The sequence below is a fragment of the Protopterus annectens genome, chromosome 3.part0 (assembly GCF_019279795.1).
Source record: "Protopterus annectens isolate FY-2018-M chromosome 3.part0, PAN1.0, whole genome shotgun sequence".
Taxonomy (NCBI): Eukaryota; Metazoa; Chordata; order Ceratodontiformes; family Protopteridae; genus Protopterus; species Protopterus annectens.
Genome location: NC_056731.1, coordinates 146845240 through 146865743, shown reverse-complemented (window position 1 = coordinate 146865743; position 20504 = coordinate 146845240). Strand labels below are relative to the sequence as shown.

At 37.3% G+C, this 20504-nt stretch overlaps 1 protein-coding gene across 1 annotated transcript; it reads right to left on the bottom strand.

Moving 5' to 3' along the window:
• Nucleotides 1-15002: 15002 nt before the first annotated feature.
• LOC122797250 (uracil nucleotide/cysteinyl leukotriene receptor-like) lies at nt 15003-16270 on the bottom strand. Its single transcript, XM_044066097.1, has one exon. It carries the CDS (start codon nt 16233-16235, stop codon nt 15261-15263), a length of 975 nt encoding a protein of 324 aa, XP_043922032.1. The 5' UTR covers nt 16236-16270; the 3' UTR covers nt 15003-15260.
• Between the last annotated feature and the right edge of the window lie 4234 nt (nt 16271-20504).

Sequence of the window (20504 nt, the reverse complement as noted above, 5' to 3'; positions counted from 1 at the left end):
ATTGTACTCTATAATGGGTCTAATGAGGGATGAGTACAGTGGGACAATGACCTCCTTTTTTCTGGATGAAAAAAGGAGCTAAAGATTTCAACCTCTGCACAAATATGAATAGGACATGCTGGAGGGATAGATTCATAACACAGAGGTTACCCATACTCTGGAACAAAATCCCAGTTCATGTGAGACAGAGCCCTTCATTGGCACTGTTCAAGAAAAATCTCGATGCATGGATGGGAGATCGCAAGTTTACCCCGGGAGTCACCTCAGTGTCACTACTAGACAGAGGTATAGTTTACTAAATAATGGGGTCCCACATGTGTCACTACTAGAGAGGCGCAACTATATAGTATGGGGTGGCGTAAGCCACATCACTGTTGGCTAGGCTTATAAATGCCCCCGGGCAGATAGCCTAGTACACTACTATGAAACTATGAAACTATGAAAAGTCCTTAGTGATGAGATGTGCCACATAGAAGGATTTCCTGACTGTTGTGGTGATGTGGTTATCAAAGGTGAGACCACCAGATTGGCTTCCTTTTTTTGGAGGTTCTTGGTTCTATTTGGGAATATAATATATAAGGGAAATTGTATTTTACTGTGTGAATTTGTTATTCTTCCCAATGTGGATGCCCCTCTCTGGTGTTAGTGATGAGGATTGAGGCTCCTTGATTGCTGGGCCAGTGCATGGGCGTCACAAGGGCAATAAGGGCATATTAAGTGTAAATAAAACAAGGTGACTGCATGTTTTTTGGCAAAGTGCTGTGTTTCGGCATAACTTTGACTTTGTATTGCATCAAGGACATAACTAGAGTTATTTGAAGTATCTCAAAGTGTGTGAAAGTGCTTACAGTGTGTGCTTATTACTGTGCATGTATTCTGAAGAGTTATTTGTGTGCAAAGTGCAACTATTTTGTGAAGTATGGTCAAAGTATAGCCATTTCGAAAACTTTCTTGTGCTGGGTGTCTCTGTTCACAAAGTGCTGCCATTACAGAGTGTTTCTTGCACTGTAAAGAATTGCCTAGCAAGGTGCCACCATTTTGGGGAAATTTCAGTGTGCTGTGTACTGTTTACTTGCAAAGTGTAGGTACTTCAAAATGTTACTGACTCTGAGCTTCTTCTGTCCAGTTTGTTCACATTGTGTGCATTGTATTTGAAATGTTTCTTACACTGATGAGGTGATTTCTTTCAGTACAGTAATTTCAAGAGTATTACAATGCTCAAAAGACTTTTTTCGCAAAGTTCAGTTATACAGAGACTTGCTGTGCTATTGGGCAAAGTCACAGATGCTGGCATAAATTTCTGGCATATGTGTGTATGTTTGTGCTTATTTGCAAAACTCTTCACTGGTAAGAGAAATGAGCATGAAAAAGAGATGGAAAAGAAAGATAATGATGGATTTTAAAAGCCCTTACCACTTGTATTTTGATCAGAATATTGCAGAGAATTGGAGAATATTTGAGCAAGAGTTAGATATTTTTATACAAGCAGCTTATTCAGATAATGATGCATGTACCAGGTCATTCATTTTGCTAAACCTAGCTGGGTCAGAGGCCATTGAAAGATAGCGTTCATTTGTTTATGCACCAGCAGTATATGAGGGAGAAAGTGAGAATAGTCATATTGTTGTACAGGCTGAATCAAGGGAAGACCCAGAGTGTTTGAAGTACAAATTCAGAGAAATGTGCAACCCCTAAACTAATATTACATTAGAGAGGCATTTGTTTTACATGAGAGATCGGAAACTTTTGCACCTTATATAACTGACCTGAGAAACAAAGCTAAAATGTGTCATTTTGGTGACTTAAAAGATGAGCTAATAAGGGACAGGCTCATGTGTAGTATTAAAAGTGCTGCTGTGAGAAAGATTTTGCTTTGTGACAGTGATTTAACATTGAATAAAGCCATTGAGATTTGTCAAATCCATGATGTTACAGAAAAACACACAAGTATGCTTGCAAGTGACAAGAGCATGGTTTCAGCAGGCTCCAGAGCAAATGTAGATAGCATGCAACAAGTGGTAAACAGGAGTAGGCCTAAGCACATGGCAGCCGCAGCCCCTGCTGGCTCACCAGGGAAACCACCTAGTTTTCCACCAAGTTTTACGACTAGTTCAGTTAAATGAGCATGCTCAGTGCAATACAAACATGAATTAGCAAAACCCAAGCCCACCTTTATCGTTAACTGTCATAATTGTGGTGCCAATCATGAATCTAAAAGAGAGAAATGCTTTGTATTTGGTCAGCAATGTCACAAGTGTAAAAAATGGAACCACTTTCAAAAGTTTTGCAAATCGTGTAAACCCCACACAGTTGTAAAGAAAGATCACACAAAAAAGCAAGTTAATCAAGTAGAGCTGCAGCAGTCGAGTTTTTATGTAAATGGTGAATCAATAATTGATGAAAGAGTTGATGCGGTGAATTTATTGGCAAAGAACAAAAGTTTTTTACAGTCCAGATCAATGGTAAATCCACAGAGCTTAAAGCAGACACCGGTTCAAAGTGTAATATTATATCAGCGGACACATTTGCTTAAGTGAGAATTAATGAGCAACTCACTATGGCCAGTAATGCGAAACTTGTTGCTTATGGAAGTGAGGAATTTCAAACCAAAGGCTCAGTAATGCTTTCATGTTATTTGGATAACAGCTGTTACAGTTTGCTGTTCTATGTAGTCTGAAGACCAGTACAGTCAGTAATAGGTCTCAAAGACAGTTTGAGAATGAACCTGCTTTCCTTTACTAAAGAAGTTCATTGCATAAGTGCACATCCTAGTTCCAATTTCTCTGATCTTTCTACTAATCTATAAACCTGCTTTCCTTTACTAAAGAAGTTCATCGCATAAGTGCACATCCTAGTTTCAATTTCTCTGAGGCCATTTTCTCAGGGTATGCTGATATTTTAGATGACAAGTTGGGCAAACTTCCAGTTGTTTACTCCATGAAGTTAGACCCAAAGGTCGCTCCAATAGTTAGACCAACAAGAAAAGTTCTGATAGCTATGCAAGATAAAGTCAAAGCTCAGTTGGATAAAATGGCGCAGCAAGGTGTAATTTGTCCAGTTACAAAACCAACTGAATGGGGATCGTCAGTGGTAGCAGCTCACAAAAAAGGCTGAGACAAAATCAGAATATGTATTGACCCAAGAGATCTGAACAAAGCATTGAAGAGACTGTATCACCCAATGCACACGGTCAAATAGGTCGCAGCCCTAATAACGAATGCCACTGTTTTTTTCTGTCTTGGATGCAAAAATCTCATTTTGTCAAGTGATGCTTGATCACAAATCCTCATTATTACTAACTACTTTTGGTACCCCGTTTGGCAGATACAGATTCCTAAGGATGCCATTTGGAATAAATTCTGCAAGTGAAGTCTTCCAGCATGCAATGGAGCAAATTTTTTCGGGTTATCCTTCTGCCATAATAGTAGATGATTTATTGGTTGGAGGCAATGGTGAAGCAGAGCATGACAGAAACCTAAAGAGAGTTCTAGACAGAGCACATGAAGTAAACTTGAAGCTGAATCTTCTGAAGTGCAAATTCAGACTACCAGAAGTTACATATGTAGGCCATTTATTTACCAGTACCGGCTTGAGACCAGACTTGACCAAGCAAGCAGCTATTCTTGAGATGTCAGCACCAGATGATATTCAAGCTCTACAGTGTTTTTTAGCCATGGTCAACTGTTTAGGCAAGTTTATACCAGACTTCAGTGAGTTAACAGCACCTTTAAGTGAGTTGATGTGCAAAAAATGTTACACGGTCATGGTTAGAACAGCACCAGAAAGCATTTGAAGACCTTAAGCAGAAAATTGCCACTCCAGCTACATTAAGATACTATGACGTAAATAAACCATTTACTCTTTCCTGTGTGCTTCAGAATTTGGTCTTGGTGCAGTCATTCTTCAGGAGGGCATGCCAGTAGCCTGTGCATCTAGAGCACTTACCCAAACTGAGATGCAATATGCTCAAACTGAGAAAGAACTTTTGGCAATAGTATTTGCATGTTCCAAGTTTCATAATTATATTTATGGTCAAGCTATTGAGATTGAAACTGATCACCAACCTCTAGTTACTATTCTAAAGAAGCCTGTGCATTCAGCTCCAGTGAGATTACAAAGAATGTTGCTCAAATCACAAATGTACAACTTCAAAATGGTCTATAGAAAAGGTAAACTCCTTTATCTGGCTGATACCTTATCCAGATCACCCAGAAATATGACAGAACAACTTGATGCAGAGAATTTTGACTTTGATATGATGGCAGTGCATAATTTCTCAACCACTAGACCTGATGAGCTGAGACATCATACAAAGACTGATCCAATTTTGCAGAAGCTCAATCACTACATTAATGTTGGAGGGCCACCAAAGCAATTTAGTGTGCCACCTGAACTGCAAACCTATTTTCCTTATAGAGATGAAATGTTGATGGAAGATGGCATTATTTTCAAAGGTCCTAAATTGTTGTTCTTGCTTCCTTACAATAAGAATATATCCAGATTTTTGCATCGTGGTCACTCAGGTTCCGCATCCACTAAGAGAAGAGTGAGAGAATTAGTATTTTGGCCTTCACTAGTGAAAGACATTGATAAGATACTTTCTTCTTGTTCAGTATGCAATATTACTAAACCGCATTTGCAAAGAGAACCACTTAATCTAAGTCAAGTTCCTGAACTACCTTGGTCAACAGTAGCCACTGATATCTTCGAGTGGAACAATGAACACTACTTAGTACTGGTAGACTCTTATTCGAATTGGTTTGAAATTGACTTACTACATGATTTAACATTCACTACTGTTATTACAAAGCTGAAACGTCATTTCTCAGCCCATGGTAGTCCACTCAAAGTTGTTTCTGACAATGGTACTCAATTCACTAGTCAGCTGTTTCAGACATTTGCAAGAGAATGGGACTTTATACATGTTACTAGCAGTCCTGAATATCCACAGTCAAATGGACTAGCTGAAGGTGCAGTACAGAGTGCAAAGCAATTACTTGAAAGGTCAAAGTGTGACAATACCGATGTCTTTTTGAATTTACTTAATCTCAGAAACATACCCTGTAATGATATACTTGGTTCACCTGCTCAAAGACTTCTATCCAGGCAAACCAGAATGACTTTACCTATTAGTTCCTAAAGCTAAGAACAACAGAGCCATCAAGGCTCAGTTATTCAAGAAACGTTCTATCCATAAGTCCAGTTATGATAAATCAAGCAGATTTCTTTGTCCGTTGTGGGAAGGAGCGACAGTGAGGATACAAACAGCGAAAGGTTTTGACCAGATTGGTCAAGTTACAGGTATATGTGCCAAACCGAGATCCTACTGTGTAAAATCTGAGGGTGTGGAGTACAGACTTTGCAAATATCACCTTTCTGTACCAGAATCATCATTGCAGCATTGTTCTTGTGATACAGACTCTAGATCTCAGAGTGAACCAAACGTTGTTCTCATCCCAGAGTGTGTTTCAACCTCTACTTACATTCATGAACGTGTTCTGACTACTCCCAAGGGTGAACATTCTGTAGAGACAGCTCCAGTTTTATGTCACACGATATGGTTGAATTTCCAGGCCCAGTGTGAAATACACAGCAACATGGACATGACTGTATATATGTACCTAGTCTTGTATAATTGCATGACAAAGCACTACTTGTATTATCTACATGCCAAATAGATTCATAATATTGCATGATCTATTTCTCAAAGAGGGAGGATATAGATCAGACTGTATATGCTGTGTCTTTAAGAAGCATATCAAGGACTGAACATGCATGTATAAATACCTGGCACATGCTATTCCCAGTGCCATTTTGAGAGTGCAGCCAGAGAGTGAACATGTATGATTGCAGTAGTTAATTTGTATACAAGTTACTTAAGTTAAAGTCAGTAAAATTCTATTGTGATGTGTTTGTATATAATAAATCTGCTTGAACAGAACCCACAAAAGACTCTTCTATTGTGTCCAAAGTAGGAGAGTGACACATACTATCACTTCAAGGTGAACAGACCATTCCAAAGATATCTGCGTTTTCAGTTGGGAGCCAGTCACCATCAGTTCAGAGCCCTACCCTTTGGTCTCACCACAGCCCCCAGGGTGTTTCCCAAGTGTATGGCAATGGTAGCAGCTCACCTGAGACTGCTGGGATTCTGAGTGTTTCCATATCTAGACAACTGGCTTCTCACTTCTCCAACCAGGCATCTCTTAGAACAGTCCAGGAACTATTTGCTCCAACTTTATCAAACACAATACATCTCAGTCAACATCTCCAAATCAAAACTACAACCAGTACAGACCCTGGAGTTCGAGTGGGGTGGGGAGGGAATTTCTTGGGAGAGACAGCCTAAGGCACATGGTCCCACCAAGTGACTGATTTGCACATCAGTGTCTTAGATATGAGAGCAGTTCTTTTAGCATTGCAGGCATTTCAAGATATTCTTCCTCTAGAAACTATTGTGACTCAAACCAACAACGTCTGTGGTCATGTACATCAACAAATATGAGAGAACCTGATATTTCCCCATTTGTCGAGGAGCAATGAGGGTGTAGCAGTGGGTGATCACCCCCAACTGCTTTCTTGTGGCAATGCATATTCTGGGGAAATCCAACATACTCGCAGGCAAACTGAGCAGGTCCATTCTGTCACCTCACTTGTGGTCTCTCAGTCAGTAGCTGAGAAGATTTTCCATCATTGGAGCTAACCTTGCTGCGATCTCTTTGCATCTCCCCACAACAAGTGTAACAGGTATTTTGCTCCAAACCCCCCCCCCCCCCCAGAAGAAGTCACCAAGAAATGCCCTAGCTCATGTTTGGCACTTTGATCTTCTTTACACTTATTGTTTCTTACCTCTGATTCCAAAATTTTTACAGAAAACCGTTTGATTGAAAAGCTGAATTATCCTCATTGCCCCATTCTGGCCTCGCCAGGTGTGGTTTCCCTTCCTTTGGTCTCATATTCAATATCCTCCATGAATACTAGATGCCAGTCCAGATCTTCTCTCGCATCCCTTGGGAATGAAGCATCCCAGTATTCCAGGCCTCAATCTAACCGCATGGTTTCTACAATTCTATTAAAAGCTAGAGAGCCCAGGCTTTTCTCCCCAGTTTATCATACACTGTTATCTTCCCAGAAAGCTTCTACAAAAAAAATTACAGGAGTAAATGAAAACGATTTTCAGTTTGGGCCCTTAAAAAAAAAGAAATTGACCCTTTCACTGCTGCTGTTTCTTTGGTTTTGGAGTTTTTAGCTTCTATTTTCCAGGAAGGTGCAGTTTTTGAACAAAGTACAATTAGCAGCCATATCAACTTTTCATTCAGGAGAGAGAGCTTCCTCTTTAGCTTCTGCCAAATTGTGCAAGGCTTTTCTAAAAAGTAACTTCTTACTCAGACCTCCACTGAAAAAGCCGTCACCACCTTGGGATTTGGCAGTCATATGACAGTTATGCTCCAGTAGTTGACACAGCAACCTAATTTGGAAATTTTGTCTTGGAAAGCAGTTTTTCTAGTAACTATTAACATCTGTGTGAAGAATTTCTGAATTCCAAGCTCTGTCATCCAAATCTCCTTACATTGTTTTCCACAAAGACAGCGTTTTTTTTATGAACCAATCCGCCCTTCTTACCTAAAGCAGCCTCTGAATCAAATACCAATCAAACAATTCACTTTCCTGTCTTCTTCCCTAACATTTCAGATAAAGGGGTGTACATGTTTCATTTTTTTAGATGTACATAGACAGCTATGTTTTTATCTACACAGGACAAAGGATTTTAGGAAAACAGACCAGTTGTTTCTTTCTCACTGAACAAACTAGGTTCAATGGTTTCTAAGGTTACCCTGGGAAAATGGGTTACTGTTTGCATTTCTTTTGCATGTACCCAGCAAGGCCTCCCCCTGTCTAAGCGTCCTAAGGGTGTTATAGCTAGATCCATGGCCACTTCCTCTTTCTGCTCTAGAACTTCCATTGATGACGTTTGCACAACTATCTGGTAGAATGCTCATACCTTTATTAGTCATTGCAAACTAGATTTGACTTCTAGAAGCAGAGCTGCTTTTGGTTTGGCAGTGCTCCGGAATATACTTCCATGAGGGTCACCCAAGATTCATGTAGCTAGGGACTCTGTCCCTTACAGTGAAGAGGAATGAAAAGGGCAACATTGGATATTAAAATTATGTACTCACCATAACTATGCATATGTGTTGTCCATTTTCATTCTTTAACTCCCAACCCTCCTTCCCCACTTCTATCATCATCTGGAGTGATCTTATTGCTATTTTGGAATGTTTAGTTCCAGGTCTGAGTCCGAGCTTACTGTTCTTTCATTTTCCTATTGTATCTTAGGATCTATAAGTCAGCAGCAAACTCAGTCTGAGGTATTGTATGCTGGTTGGGGCATTATGGGTAGGGGGAGGAGCTCAAGAGTTGGTCCTGTAAGTCTGTGACAATAGCAGAGTTGGATCTGTAACCCATACATTGAGGAAGAATGAAAATGGACAACACAGATGCATAGTTATGGTGAGTACATAACTCTAATTTGCAGTGATCTATCCTGTCCTCATGGATTGCAGATCTAGTTAATTGCCTACTGTAACTGTCATACCTGCAGCCTTTACCTGTCATTTTTTGAGAATATAGTTCTGATCCTTTCACAAGATTTTCCCTTGCTACAATATGCCTTTATAATTTGGCCTTCATTCCAAGTCTGGAAATATGTACACTACTTTCAGTTGTCATCAAACTTAATTTCTGATGCATTTACCTTCAGAAACAGTGTTCTAAAAGTGGCTGTCAGGAATGTGGACTTCAAGTACCTAGTTGCAGTTTTACCTCTGTTAACCTAGTTATTCTTTACTTGATCTGTATCCACAATAGCTACTGTCTGTAACCCTCTCCCTTTTGGGATAGCTTATGATCTGTTAAGCATCCATAGAAATTCATGTTCAGCACATGTAGCATCCAGTCCTTGGATACCATTCAGAAGCACTTTTGGCCTTTTCACAGCCTGTTTTAGGTAGTATGGCAGATTCCTTCCTTCTTTCCCAGTATATTTCTATGGTCCGAGGGCATTTATTGTTAGAGGTTTAGATCAAGAGGAATATTTTTCTCCCTCTGTCTAGGCAAGGCTGCTTTCAAATTTGCTTGATTCCCCTTGTGATCCACAGCAGTAAAATGTTCACATAGAACTTGTATTTTTGTAGAGCTAAGCCCTGTACTCTTATAGCACCTGAGTCTTGGGACTTTTAGGCCTTGTATGTCTGGAAGGAGTCTTCAAAAGTTTAGTCCCTCTCTTATTCTCTTCTGGGACTAGTGATTTTTTCCCCAGGCTGACTGTTTGTCAGGCTGCTAGATTACATATTGCTCAACACCTTAGTCTTTTTGCTGTTAGCTTACCAGATTCTTTGAAGTCCTGTCATGAGCCTTGTAACATCAGGCCCAGGATGACTGGAAAACATATGAAAGAATAGCCTTTTGAGCTATTCAAGCTAAGCTAAAACACCAAGCAGTAGTAAGAAATATTTGTAAATTAAATTCCAAACAATAGTAAAAAATCTTATTGCGATCAAAATTTCTTCACTTTTGCTAATAAAAACAGCTTCACGTTCTTCGTACCAAAACAACAAATATTCTTGTTGTGATTAAAAGTAACTTCCCTTCATAATAGCAAAACAAGTCCTTATTGGGTGAAACTTATATAAATGGGCAGATAAGCACTATAAAGAAATTAGACATAAATCTTGTGTTTATACAACATTCTATTTAATTCTGTAGAAACATAAACATATAATTGTGATTCAGTAAAACATGAATATCTCTTAGAATATGTATTAGAATATAGGTGGTTTTAATATTCCAATGGCTATCTTGCTTCCAGTTTCTGTGTGATTGAATGGAGTTTTTGCAGCCTGGAAATTCAGTAGTAAAACTTGAATGCGAGAACATTGAAAAACTGGTGTGCTGTAAGACTTATAAATGCACCTATGAGGATATAGTAATTGGGGTCTGTGTGTTTGGTGTTTTTTGTAGATACATAAATTTGTACTATTAGGTGTTAACCATCTAATCAACTATGTAGGCTAACTTGTCTAAGACACACACTACACTATCCACTGTCTGTTTGACTGGATAGAGAAAATGTATGCGGGAAATCAGGAAGTAAAATCTGACTGGGTGAAAATTTGAAATGCTGGTCTGCCATGGATCTTATAACAAAGAAGTGAGGACTTCGTAATTTGGGTTCTGTGTGATTGGTGTTTTTTATATAGAAACTAAATGTTGTTCTTGTTGGTGTACAGCAGATTATCAGTTAAATAACACAATATTTTAATTTACTATTGCACCAGGACAGTATGCATCCTTTCCAGACTAAGAACAAAGTGATTAAATCCTAGCACCTCAGGACTGGGAGAGTATTGAAGGAACAAAGGGATTACACCATCAACACAGCAAACCTAGAGAGAATTCCTCATCCATGGTTACAATAAAAAATTCCTCTTCGGGATGCTTGAACCTATCTCCCTCCAAAAAAACACCAACCTTGATTACCCAAACCCTGACAACAGCCACAGACCCAACAGGAGAAGAAACCACAATGAGGGTTATAAAGACATCTCCATGACAGTTACTTATTCCACTGACTGCAGAGTTATAATGGACATCATTAAGGACAACTGGATTATTTTCAAAAATAACCTAACTCTAAACAATACACTACCAGAAAAACCTAGTTTCAACATTTGGGGAAACAGGAATATCAGACATTTCTTTTGAAAAAATGACCAGAACAACCACAGACCAACTCATTTCCCCAAAGGGTAAACTCCCTTGTGTTTTTTTTTAACTATTTCTTTACATGCATAGAGGATTTTCCATGCACATGCATGGTGTACCATCAATGTTTGCATTGCCAACCATTTGTTTTGACGTTTGGGTGTTTTAATTTTAGTCATTACTCCTATATACATTTTCCTACATTATATAGCTAATGCTTTGCCTGATTTGTTAGGAAAAAAAGATTTCTTATACATCTGACATGCAAAAGCTTTTGTTTCCAAAGTTTTTTTCAGGTTCCTATTACCTGATCGAACGTTTAGGTTAGCAAATACCTAAACATCAGTCTGGTAATAGCAAAAGCAAAAAAAACGCAAACGGCCGATTTAATGCAGGGAAATAATTCCCTTGGCCATTATGCAGATTTTGCCCCTTTCCCTACTGTAGAGCAATCTTGGAGTTGGTATATTAAGTTGGGGGTGGGGGGGTGGGAGTACAGCCCTCACTTCATTTGGGTTGAAATTTTTTATTTTTTTTGCGGTCGAGGGAATTTATTCCCTACATTAAATTGGCCGTTTGCTGTTTTAATTTTTTAATATTACCAGGTATTTGCTAACCTAAACGTTTGATCGGGTAATATAGACACTTTTTTCAACTTTGATCCTCCATTCCCTTATATCTTTGCTGCACTTTGCAGCAAGGGATTTAGATGACTTAGATTTTTATCTGTTGATGCAAAGACATTTTTTTTTAATTATCAATTTGTTTAATATATTAAAGAGTGTACCTTTTAGTGCTTACCATTTTGTATGCTATCTCATATTAAAAATTTTGTGCTTGGGACTACACCAGCTGTTACTATTATCTACTCGCTTTGAATAAAGGAGCAATTTTTAACATTTTGGCTTCACCCTTTATTTGGATTTCCAGGGCAGGCAAATCTTTTTGGTTTTGGTCTTTGTCAAGCTTGCTCATCATCGCTACTTGGTTTTCATATTAAAAATGACATTAATGAGTTACTGGGCTACTGTTATCTTTTAATAGATATATTAAACTGTCTGTACATCTGCGTTAAGATAACACAAACTGAATACTGTGAATATAATTAGAAGCAATAAATATTAATATGAATTTATCTTTAGATAAGCCACTTTCTGTATATGTGGCAAATGATGAACAATGTATATCAGGAGATACAAAAATGTGGTGGGGTCTTATAAGAATATTACATTTATGAGATGAATTGCAAATATCCACTCAACACAAAGCAAGCAATTTTTTTTCAGTAAATTGCCAAGTATTTGTCTGTGAGAACTTGGATAGATATTTGGAATAATATATTTCACATGACAGTGTAACATTCCACTCACCTCCAAAATGTACTCGGTTTATGTTAAGATGTGGAAGATTGTACTCTATAATGAGTGAAATGTGTTTATTCAAGAAGTGGAGTATAAATAGACTGCTGCTAATTCCTTACAATCCTTTTAGATTAATGCAGATTGATAGCAGTCCCTTTAAGTCATTTCACAGTTTCAAAACCCATTTTATTCCTAAGTGTCATAACACTAGCTGAGTTGTTAGAACCATTATTGAAAGTAGCTCTTGTTTGTGTAAAGCTTTTTATAATATGGCATTCTTGATCTACCATGTGTCTCTTTAATGAGATAGATATCCTCTGACTGCAAAGGCAGCATAGTTAAGATTCACCTCTTTTAGAGGTAGTTTACCACTAACATAATACAAGACATAGTATTTTTATACATTATACTTTTAGGTATTGCATAATATATCAATATGGTTAAAAAAAGCATTTGTTGTAAATAGATATGGAAATAATGAATAGTAACACCCATATGTAAGTAGAAAAGGGGGAAAAAGTAGAAATAAAAATAGGCTCTAGTGAGATAAGTAACTCGAAGAACCGGCTGTGTTAGATAAAATTCTAGGGATGACAATCTCCTGAGGGACCTCTTTAGGATTATCAAAGGTCAAAAGATAATTCTTCCAAATTATATGAATCTTACTAGGAATAATTTAGATTTAATTTTATTCTTCCACAAAATATCCACAAATACATCTGGCTGTCTGTAGATCATTGTATAGTAAAATACCAACCCTGTCAACATCAGTTCTATTTTTTTTAAGTTTTTATTAGATTTGAACTAAACAAATTGATCATGATAATAACTGTATTTAGAAATTTATGAGCATAAAAATGAACAAGAACAATTAAGAACAACTATTTACAAGAGTATTTGCTAACAGTGAAGATTATCAAAAAATCCTATACATTACAATTGATATGAGTATAGCTATGTTTGTTTACCAAGCAGTTCCTTGAAATTTCTCCACATATTATAGTAGCAGGTGATTCTAGTAGCTCTTGATTTAATGGTGATAATTTCCAGATGACTTACTTCTTTTGCAATATTTGTAAATTCTTTGAAAGAGGGTGTAGCTTCATTCTTTTAACTCTTGGTTATAACTTTCCTTGCAATTTTGTCATTTCTATGTTTTTTAATAGCCACTTGCAAGGCTGAGTGTCTATCAGCAGATTTTACAGATTTTACTCCAAACGATTAAGGATTAATGCTACTATTTGAGCAACAATAAGTTTTGTGAAACTAGGCCAAGAGCACATTTTTATTTAACTTGCTCAGTTATCAATCACCTTTTTGCTGTAGATTTTGTGGACAGCATTTCTTCCAGACCAGGATTAGTGCTGCAGTTTTTGTGAATGCCAGAAAGTGAAGATTTTTTCATATGTCCCTTAATTCCATATCTAAAATTATGAGCTGTAATAACCTCTATTCTCCCTTAGTACTGGCCATTTGTAATTATTGAACTAGACCTTGCAACATTTGAGTCAAACAGTTATGTTAAGCTTGTATTTTAGAAGACATTTCTTAGTGTACTTCATGAAGTTGGTCAAAATTATTGCTTAAGTAGATCATGTTAGAGGTGATTATGCCTTTGGCTTCTAATTTGTTGCTAATCAACTTTTTCAGATAAGTCTGTTAAGAGCTGGGTATTCATTGTAACAGTGATTACCTAGCAAGATACAGCTGTGTCTGTTGCATATATTGTATTACTGTTTAGCATTTACTGTAACATTAAGCACATCAGCATTATCTAAACAATATTACTAGACCATTATTACCTCCAGTGCTTGACTGTAGCTATTGAGATTCTCTTACCACTCCAGTGACCCTCTAAAATCCATAACTAGGTTGACTAAGATTATACATGCATTTGAGCAGTAAGTGCAATTGATTGAATAATCTTAGCCATGTTTTCAGATTAAAAGAATTTTCATCCATAGGATACTTATGAATAATGGAAGATGAACATGCCATGTATAGTTTTAAACATACAGTATCTTTAGTTTTTGTTGATGAAACATGTGATCATTACAGTTAACAATGTATTCACCCCTTGAGCCTTAGAATCATGCACATTTGTCAGTCTTCCACCAAACATTCACAAATGTCTAGTGTGTACACATTTGCCCCAGTCCTTGTTTTGTGGAAATCTAGGATATATTTTACAATAATTGTAAGTATTATTTAACCTTTTAATTTTCAGTTAGAAATGTCATAAATGTATCATTTGGGTCACCAAAATTGCAGCATCACAAAGCTCCAGTATGTCCGTTATTTTCAAAAAGACATGTCTTACTGACAAATGAGCTGGTCCTAAGTGTACCATTAACAGTCTAAGAAATGTCTTACAATCACAAACATAGTTTTTCAGTAGTCAAGTTAGGATTAAAGATAGAACTCACGAGTCATTCAGTTAATGGAACAGAAAATATTTTGTATCTTTTTTCTTTTAGGCATGAAAACGTAAAGAAGTAAAGTGAGTTCAGAAAGCTCTCAACATAGAGGAGGTAAATGCACACATTAGTGACACATAGACATGCTTATTCTACTGAATATGGAAAAAACATTGTCCTAATCTAATGTTCTTTGATAACCTTTGATTACTCTATATATTAGGTATTTAAATGCAAGATGAGTGCATGGATGAAATTTACATATCTACAATATAATTTACTTCTTACTAGAATTTTGAAATGCCTTAAACAGTTACTGAAAATGTCTGCATAGTGCTACACTGAAAGAGTATTTTAATGCAGATGTACATAAGCCTAATTGCTTAGCTGTCAACCAGTTGGGCAATTCTCAATAGAATCAGGGACAAATCCAAAAAAAATCAGAGACAATCGGGGATACTTTTAACATATTAATACTATTAACTTGAGACATTGGCAGAATACGCAAATGAGAATTAATATGCATGTTCTGAAGTAAAAAAAAAGTGTGTTACTAATTACGTCATTAAATGTAACTCACCACCTTTTCTCCAAAAGTCTCCAATTTTAGGAGGGATTAAGAGGGACAGAACAAAAATTTGAGTGAAAATCAGGGTTGTCCCTCAAAATATGGAAGAGTTGGGAGGTATGTCTAATTATGTTTTTGATGCATTCTCTAAGAAGTGCTGATGGAAAGCTTATTGAACTGCCTTCTGCATAGCTTCTGCAGTGTGTCTTTGAACTTCTCAGCCAAGAAAAAATACATGATGGGATCCAAAAGTGGATTGAGACTGGTTAGGCAGGAAGTGATGCGATTACTGAAACTGAGGGCTTTCAGTTCCTTCCAAGAAAGCTGATGGTGGCTTGTGCATGAAATGACGTAGTTAAGACGACTAATGTGATATGGAACAAAACAAATGAAGTAAATTAAAAGCACTAAGATAATCATTTTCACCACTTTGTTCTTTAGACTGCTTTCCATTTGATGAGTGTTGAATAGAAGACTATAGATAATCAGTAAGTAAGAACATACTGTTGTGAAAAAAGGAATTGCAAAGCCAACAATAATAGAGAAAATGGCTTTTTTGGAAAACTTCTCACGATAAAGTTGAAAGCACACAATTGTATTATGAATTTTTGCAGTTTGAGTAGAGCCAAGCATTGGTGCCATCATCATAATGAGTAACAACCACAATGCAATGCATGTTATATGAGCAACCAAGGGCTTTCTGATTTTAATCGACTTAAGAGGAAAAACTGCTGCAAGAAGGCGATCTACACTGATGCAAGCCATAACGTAAAGGCTAGCATACATGTTAAGAAATGATAAAAATCCTGTAATGCAGCAAAGTGCTTCCCCAAATGGCCAATGACTGTTCTGTAGGTGGTAAACAATCTTCATTGGTAATACCATCACGTAAACAATATCAGCAATGGCCAAATGCATCAGAAATATGTTTGCTGGAGATCCTGCTTGCCTGTGGTAAAGGAAGATCCAGAGGGCAGTTGCATTACCAAGGAATGCAAGAATAAAATCCACTATGTAAAAGGTAGCAAATAAAATATTCTCAGTACTGCCTGTTTTGAAAGGTGAAAGTGCATCTTCGCTGGATACATTCCAGAAATAAGTACATTCGAAGGAGGCATTCATTCTTTTGTAACTACACCTTCATTTATTTTCATAGAAAACTGTGGTTTCTGGAATATAAAATTTGTAGATTAGTATAAACTGTAATAGTTTTATATGCAGCACATTTAGTTACTCACTGCAATGATGGTGTAACCTATTAATACACTCATTCTAATTGTATCACATTACAGAACTTTATTTTATGTAAATTAAGAATGCATGTGCCATACATTTACATACCGAATGCTGTAAACTTGAATCCTACCAGATATGAAACAGTCAAGTGCTCATATAGTCACTGCTGGCCAAAATACTTTTACCCCAAAGAAGGAAACTGTATTTAGGACTTTGCCCTTAGACTAAGATGTAGTTACATCAGACTTAAGCCCAAAACTTGCAAGGGATGATGTTTTTTCTGCATGGTGGGGTAATGAAGTGCTTAGTCCCCCAACAGAAGAATATTATGTTTGAAAAAGTGAGTTGTTGACTGTTTTCATTTGACTTGCAAATTTGAAATGGCTTTCAATTAAATCACTAGGATCTTAAGCTATAGCATGTTGAGTAACAGCATGAATTTAAAGTAAATACTATTCAACAAAATGTTCAAAGAATTACAAAATGTCTGTCTGTTTGTCTATATCTATCCAGCCATATTCTATGCTAATACCTCCCGAGCAGTTCTTGTGGCTAGTTACTATCAGCTATATCACCATAAATAAATAGCTGAAGGTAGCAGTGATTTGTGCCCATATTCTTCCCCTGACTAAATGATTTACATACAGTCCTGAACTGGCCAAACCATTTCCTCTCTATACACGCATAAATACGCAGTCTTATAGACTTATTTCCTATACTTCTTTCTCTTACCCCATCTTTCTAAGCTGCTGTCTCACACCCCCTCTCTACTTCTGACACTACATCTACCTCACTATAGCTATCCACTGTTTTCATCTCTTCACTTATCTCCTGTTCTGATGGCTGCTTTTAAATAACCACTGCTGTCTTGACCTATAAGTAATATGACTGCACTAAAGGCAATGATGTAAAGGCTATCAGTCTGTATCTCATGTTAAATTATTCTAACTGTACATCAACGCGTATATGGTCTTAATGTTGTCTTGTATTTATGAAGGATGTTCAAACCAATGTAATCTTGGTACAAGTCTGTTTTTTTTTTTAATATATTGCTGTGTAACAAAAGTATGTAACGTTCAAATGTCTGTTCTGCTTTTTGTTTTAATTTCTATCTTGTAACGTGTCTGTGGAGCTTTTCTCCCTAGGCCTCTGCTGAAAATGGGCTATGTAGCAGTCTGACTTTCCCAGTAAACAAATGATAAATAAATAAATTGCTGGCAATAATAATAGAAAACGGCAAACACTTAAAATTTATTTTAATTTAAATACAATAAAAACAAGGTCTACTATACGTTTTTGCTAGCTATTTGCTCAAAAAACTTTCTTGCTGCAACTTGCTTTAAAAGGCTAGTGTTTTACATCCTCCCCCCAAATCAATCTCCTCTAACCACTTAGCCCTCCCAACATCCTGTCCTACAAAACTGTATAACCCTACCAAAACCCTAATTCTAATCTTAAATACCCTTCTTTCTCCTCAACACTAAAAACCCCTTCCCTCTCGATAAACCTAAACACCTCTTCTGCTCCCTAACCCCAAGTCTCCCTTTCTGCTCACTAAACCTAAAATCTTATTCAATCTTTCTAACCCTAAAACCCCTTTCCTGCTCCCTAAACCTAACCCGCCTTTCCTTACCTGTGCTGTAATTTACACTGCCGTCCCTTCCCACTCCCTCACCACAGCTTCACTTACCTCGCTCAAAATCAAATACTGTTTTCTGGTAAGCTGTAGCGGCTGCTTCCCTGACCACAGAGTTTGAGCACAAGGCAAGTGTAGCTGATTTGAGCTTCAAGACGCTCAAGTCGCTGGCTTTGAGACAGTAGTTTTTAAGTGTTTGGGACTCAAGCGCTTGTAGAACTTCCATAAAAACAAACATCCTGCCAGTGTCTGTACCCAGTTAATTACTAGTAATTAGTTTTGAATTAGTTGTTTTAATACAGCTAATGGTAATTCTCTGTACAGTTTCTATTTCAAGTAAACACATTTTGCTTAATAAACATGTATCAAAACTTTGCTGTCCCCAAGACTAGAATTACCTCACTAATCCATACTAACAGCTGTGGTGACCCTAAACGTGTGTTAAGGGGAGGTTTGTTCCTATGTGAGGACTTTTTTTTATAAAGGCTTTTGTCCCTTGACAGTTCATCAGTTCATTTTTAATTTTCATAATCCCAGTGAAGCTAAAATCATTCAGACTGATCTTTTAAATGAGTACTAATTCATGTTCTAGGTGAACTCTTCCTGGCAGCTATCAAATTCTCTTATATACACTCTGTAAATCAGAAATATTTATTTGGGAGGGGGTTTAGTCATAAGTAAAAGTTGTATTTGATGGTTAAGCCATTATCTTTAAGAAACGTAAACAGAATGCAGTGATTTTTTTTTTTTAGTTATCTTGTATGGATGTTTCATGGTACCTCCCATGGAGACTGCCCTGGGTACACCCCATGGGAGAAGACACCCAATGCAGAGTCAATCCAAATTGTTAGAATTATATCTGTTGGCTTGCTTTGGAGTACTTCCAGCAGGTTAAACAGGAGACATTTTGAATTTGTGACAATTACCAGCATATTCACTTTAGAAAATGGAATGGATTTACTTATGTTAAACTGCATAATTGCAGGATGAGTTATATCTCATAAGTTATTTAAACCTTAAAAAGTGACATAAAACTGCTAAAAAGTGAACAAAAAAATGCAGGGAGACCCCCTCTACCCTCCAAGTGGGAAGCTTTGTCTTCAGCATCCCTTACTTATATATTTGAACTCCACTCCATGGTCGCACAATATGGGAGAAAAGTGAAAAAAAACACTGCAGTTCACCTTGGTCCCAAGTATCTAAGCAAATAAGCTTTCAACAAACAGTTGGAAAAAAAATAAAAAAAACACTATTCACTGAAACTGCACTTATCCGACTGTAGAATAGTCAACGGGAATGGATGGGTAATCGAGTCCAGCTTTGAAAAGAAATGTGCACTGAACAAAACTACTTTGCACGGGTCTATATTGTAAAGTCGAACGCTTACCTTATCGAATACCTAAACGTCGACTCGTCTTCATCGAACCGCATAAACACCGAATGCCCTAAACTGCGAAATTCAAAAAAGTCAAACTGTCATAATTGTCCCACTCCACCGCCCGCTGCATACTACCTACGCAAACAAACTAAATAAACCACATACATACACTAACCAAAATCCTACTTCTTATCCTAAACTTAACCCTACTGCTAACCCTACACTAAATCTTACATATACCACCATGTATTCACTTAACTTAACCCACACCCTAACCCTAAGGTTTGTAACTATCACACACTTACCTTAAAAAGCTAAACCCAAACAAACTAAATAATCCACACACATACACTTAACAAAACACTACACTAAATCTAACACACATTACCATCTATGCACTTACCTTAACCCATACCTTAACCCTAAGGTCCGTAACTATCGCACACTTACTTTACGGAGCTATGCCGCAGAAGGCCAACCATGACAGCTCGACATTTCCGCTTTCGCTCTTCTGGACGATTGATGTTTTCGCAGTTCAATGACTACGGGTCGACGTTTGGGTATTCGATAAGGTAAGTGTTCGACTTTACAATATAGACCCACTTTGCACAGCTGGCTTGAAAAACATGAACTACATTTCCTGAAAAAGGAATTTCCCAGCTTTTGTTCCCCAAGTCGTCACAGGATCCTATTGTAATTTTTTTTCCTTTCTGGTTACCGGGCCTACATGTTAGACTACCAAAGGGTATAGTTGTAGACGTAACCTTAGAAACTGTGAAAATTATTTGACAAATAACACTAACAGTAAGCAATATAAGATCATAGTGATACAGCGAATCAAATTAAAGGGGTGGTCCTTTTAGAAATGAATGTCTAGTTTCAGATGTGGCCCAACTGTTTAGAAAGTTAACTGTTGTCCTTCACTCTTGATACTGATGTTGTTTGTCTTTTTGGCTTTTCCCGGTTAGGGGTCACCACAGCAGAACTCTGGTCTGCTAATGATTTTCAGTAGATTTTTATGGTGCTGAGTTGCCAGCCCGACAGCCAACTTTCAGTGAAAGCACACCCATTCATGCATGTGTTTTGAATGCCACTTGACTGTGGGGAGGACATGCAGACTCCACACAGAAGACACTCCAGC

What these genes read in the sequence shown, in the direction of transcription:
- LOC122797250 (XM_044066097.1), bottom strand. Translation starts at nt 16,235, where the DNA reads ATGAATGCCTCCTTCGAATGTACTTATTTCTGGAATGTATCCAGCGAA.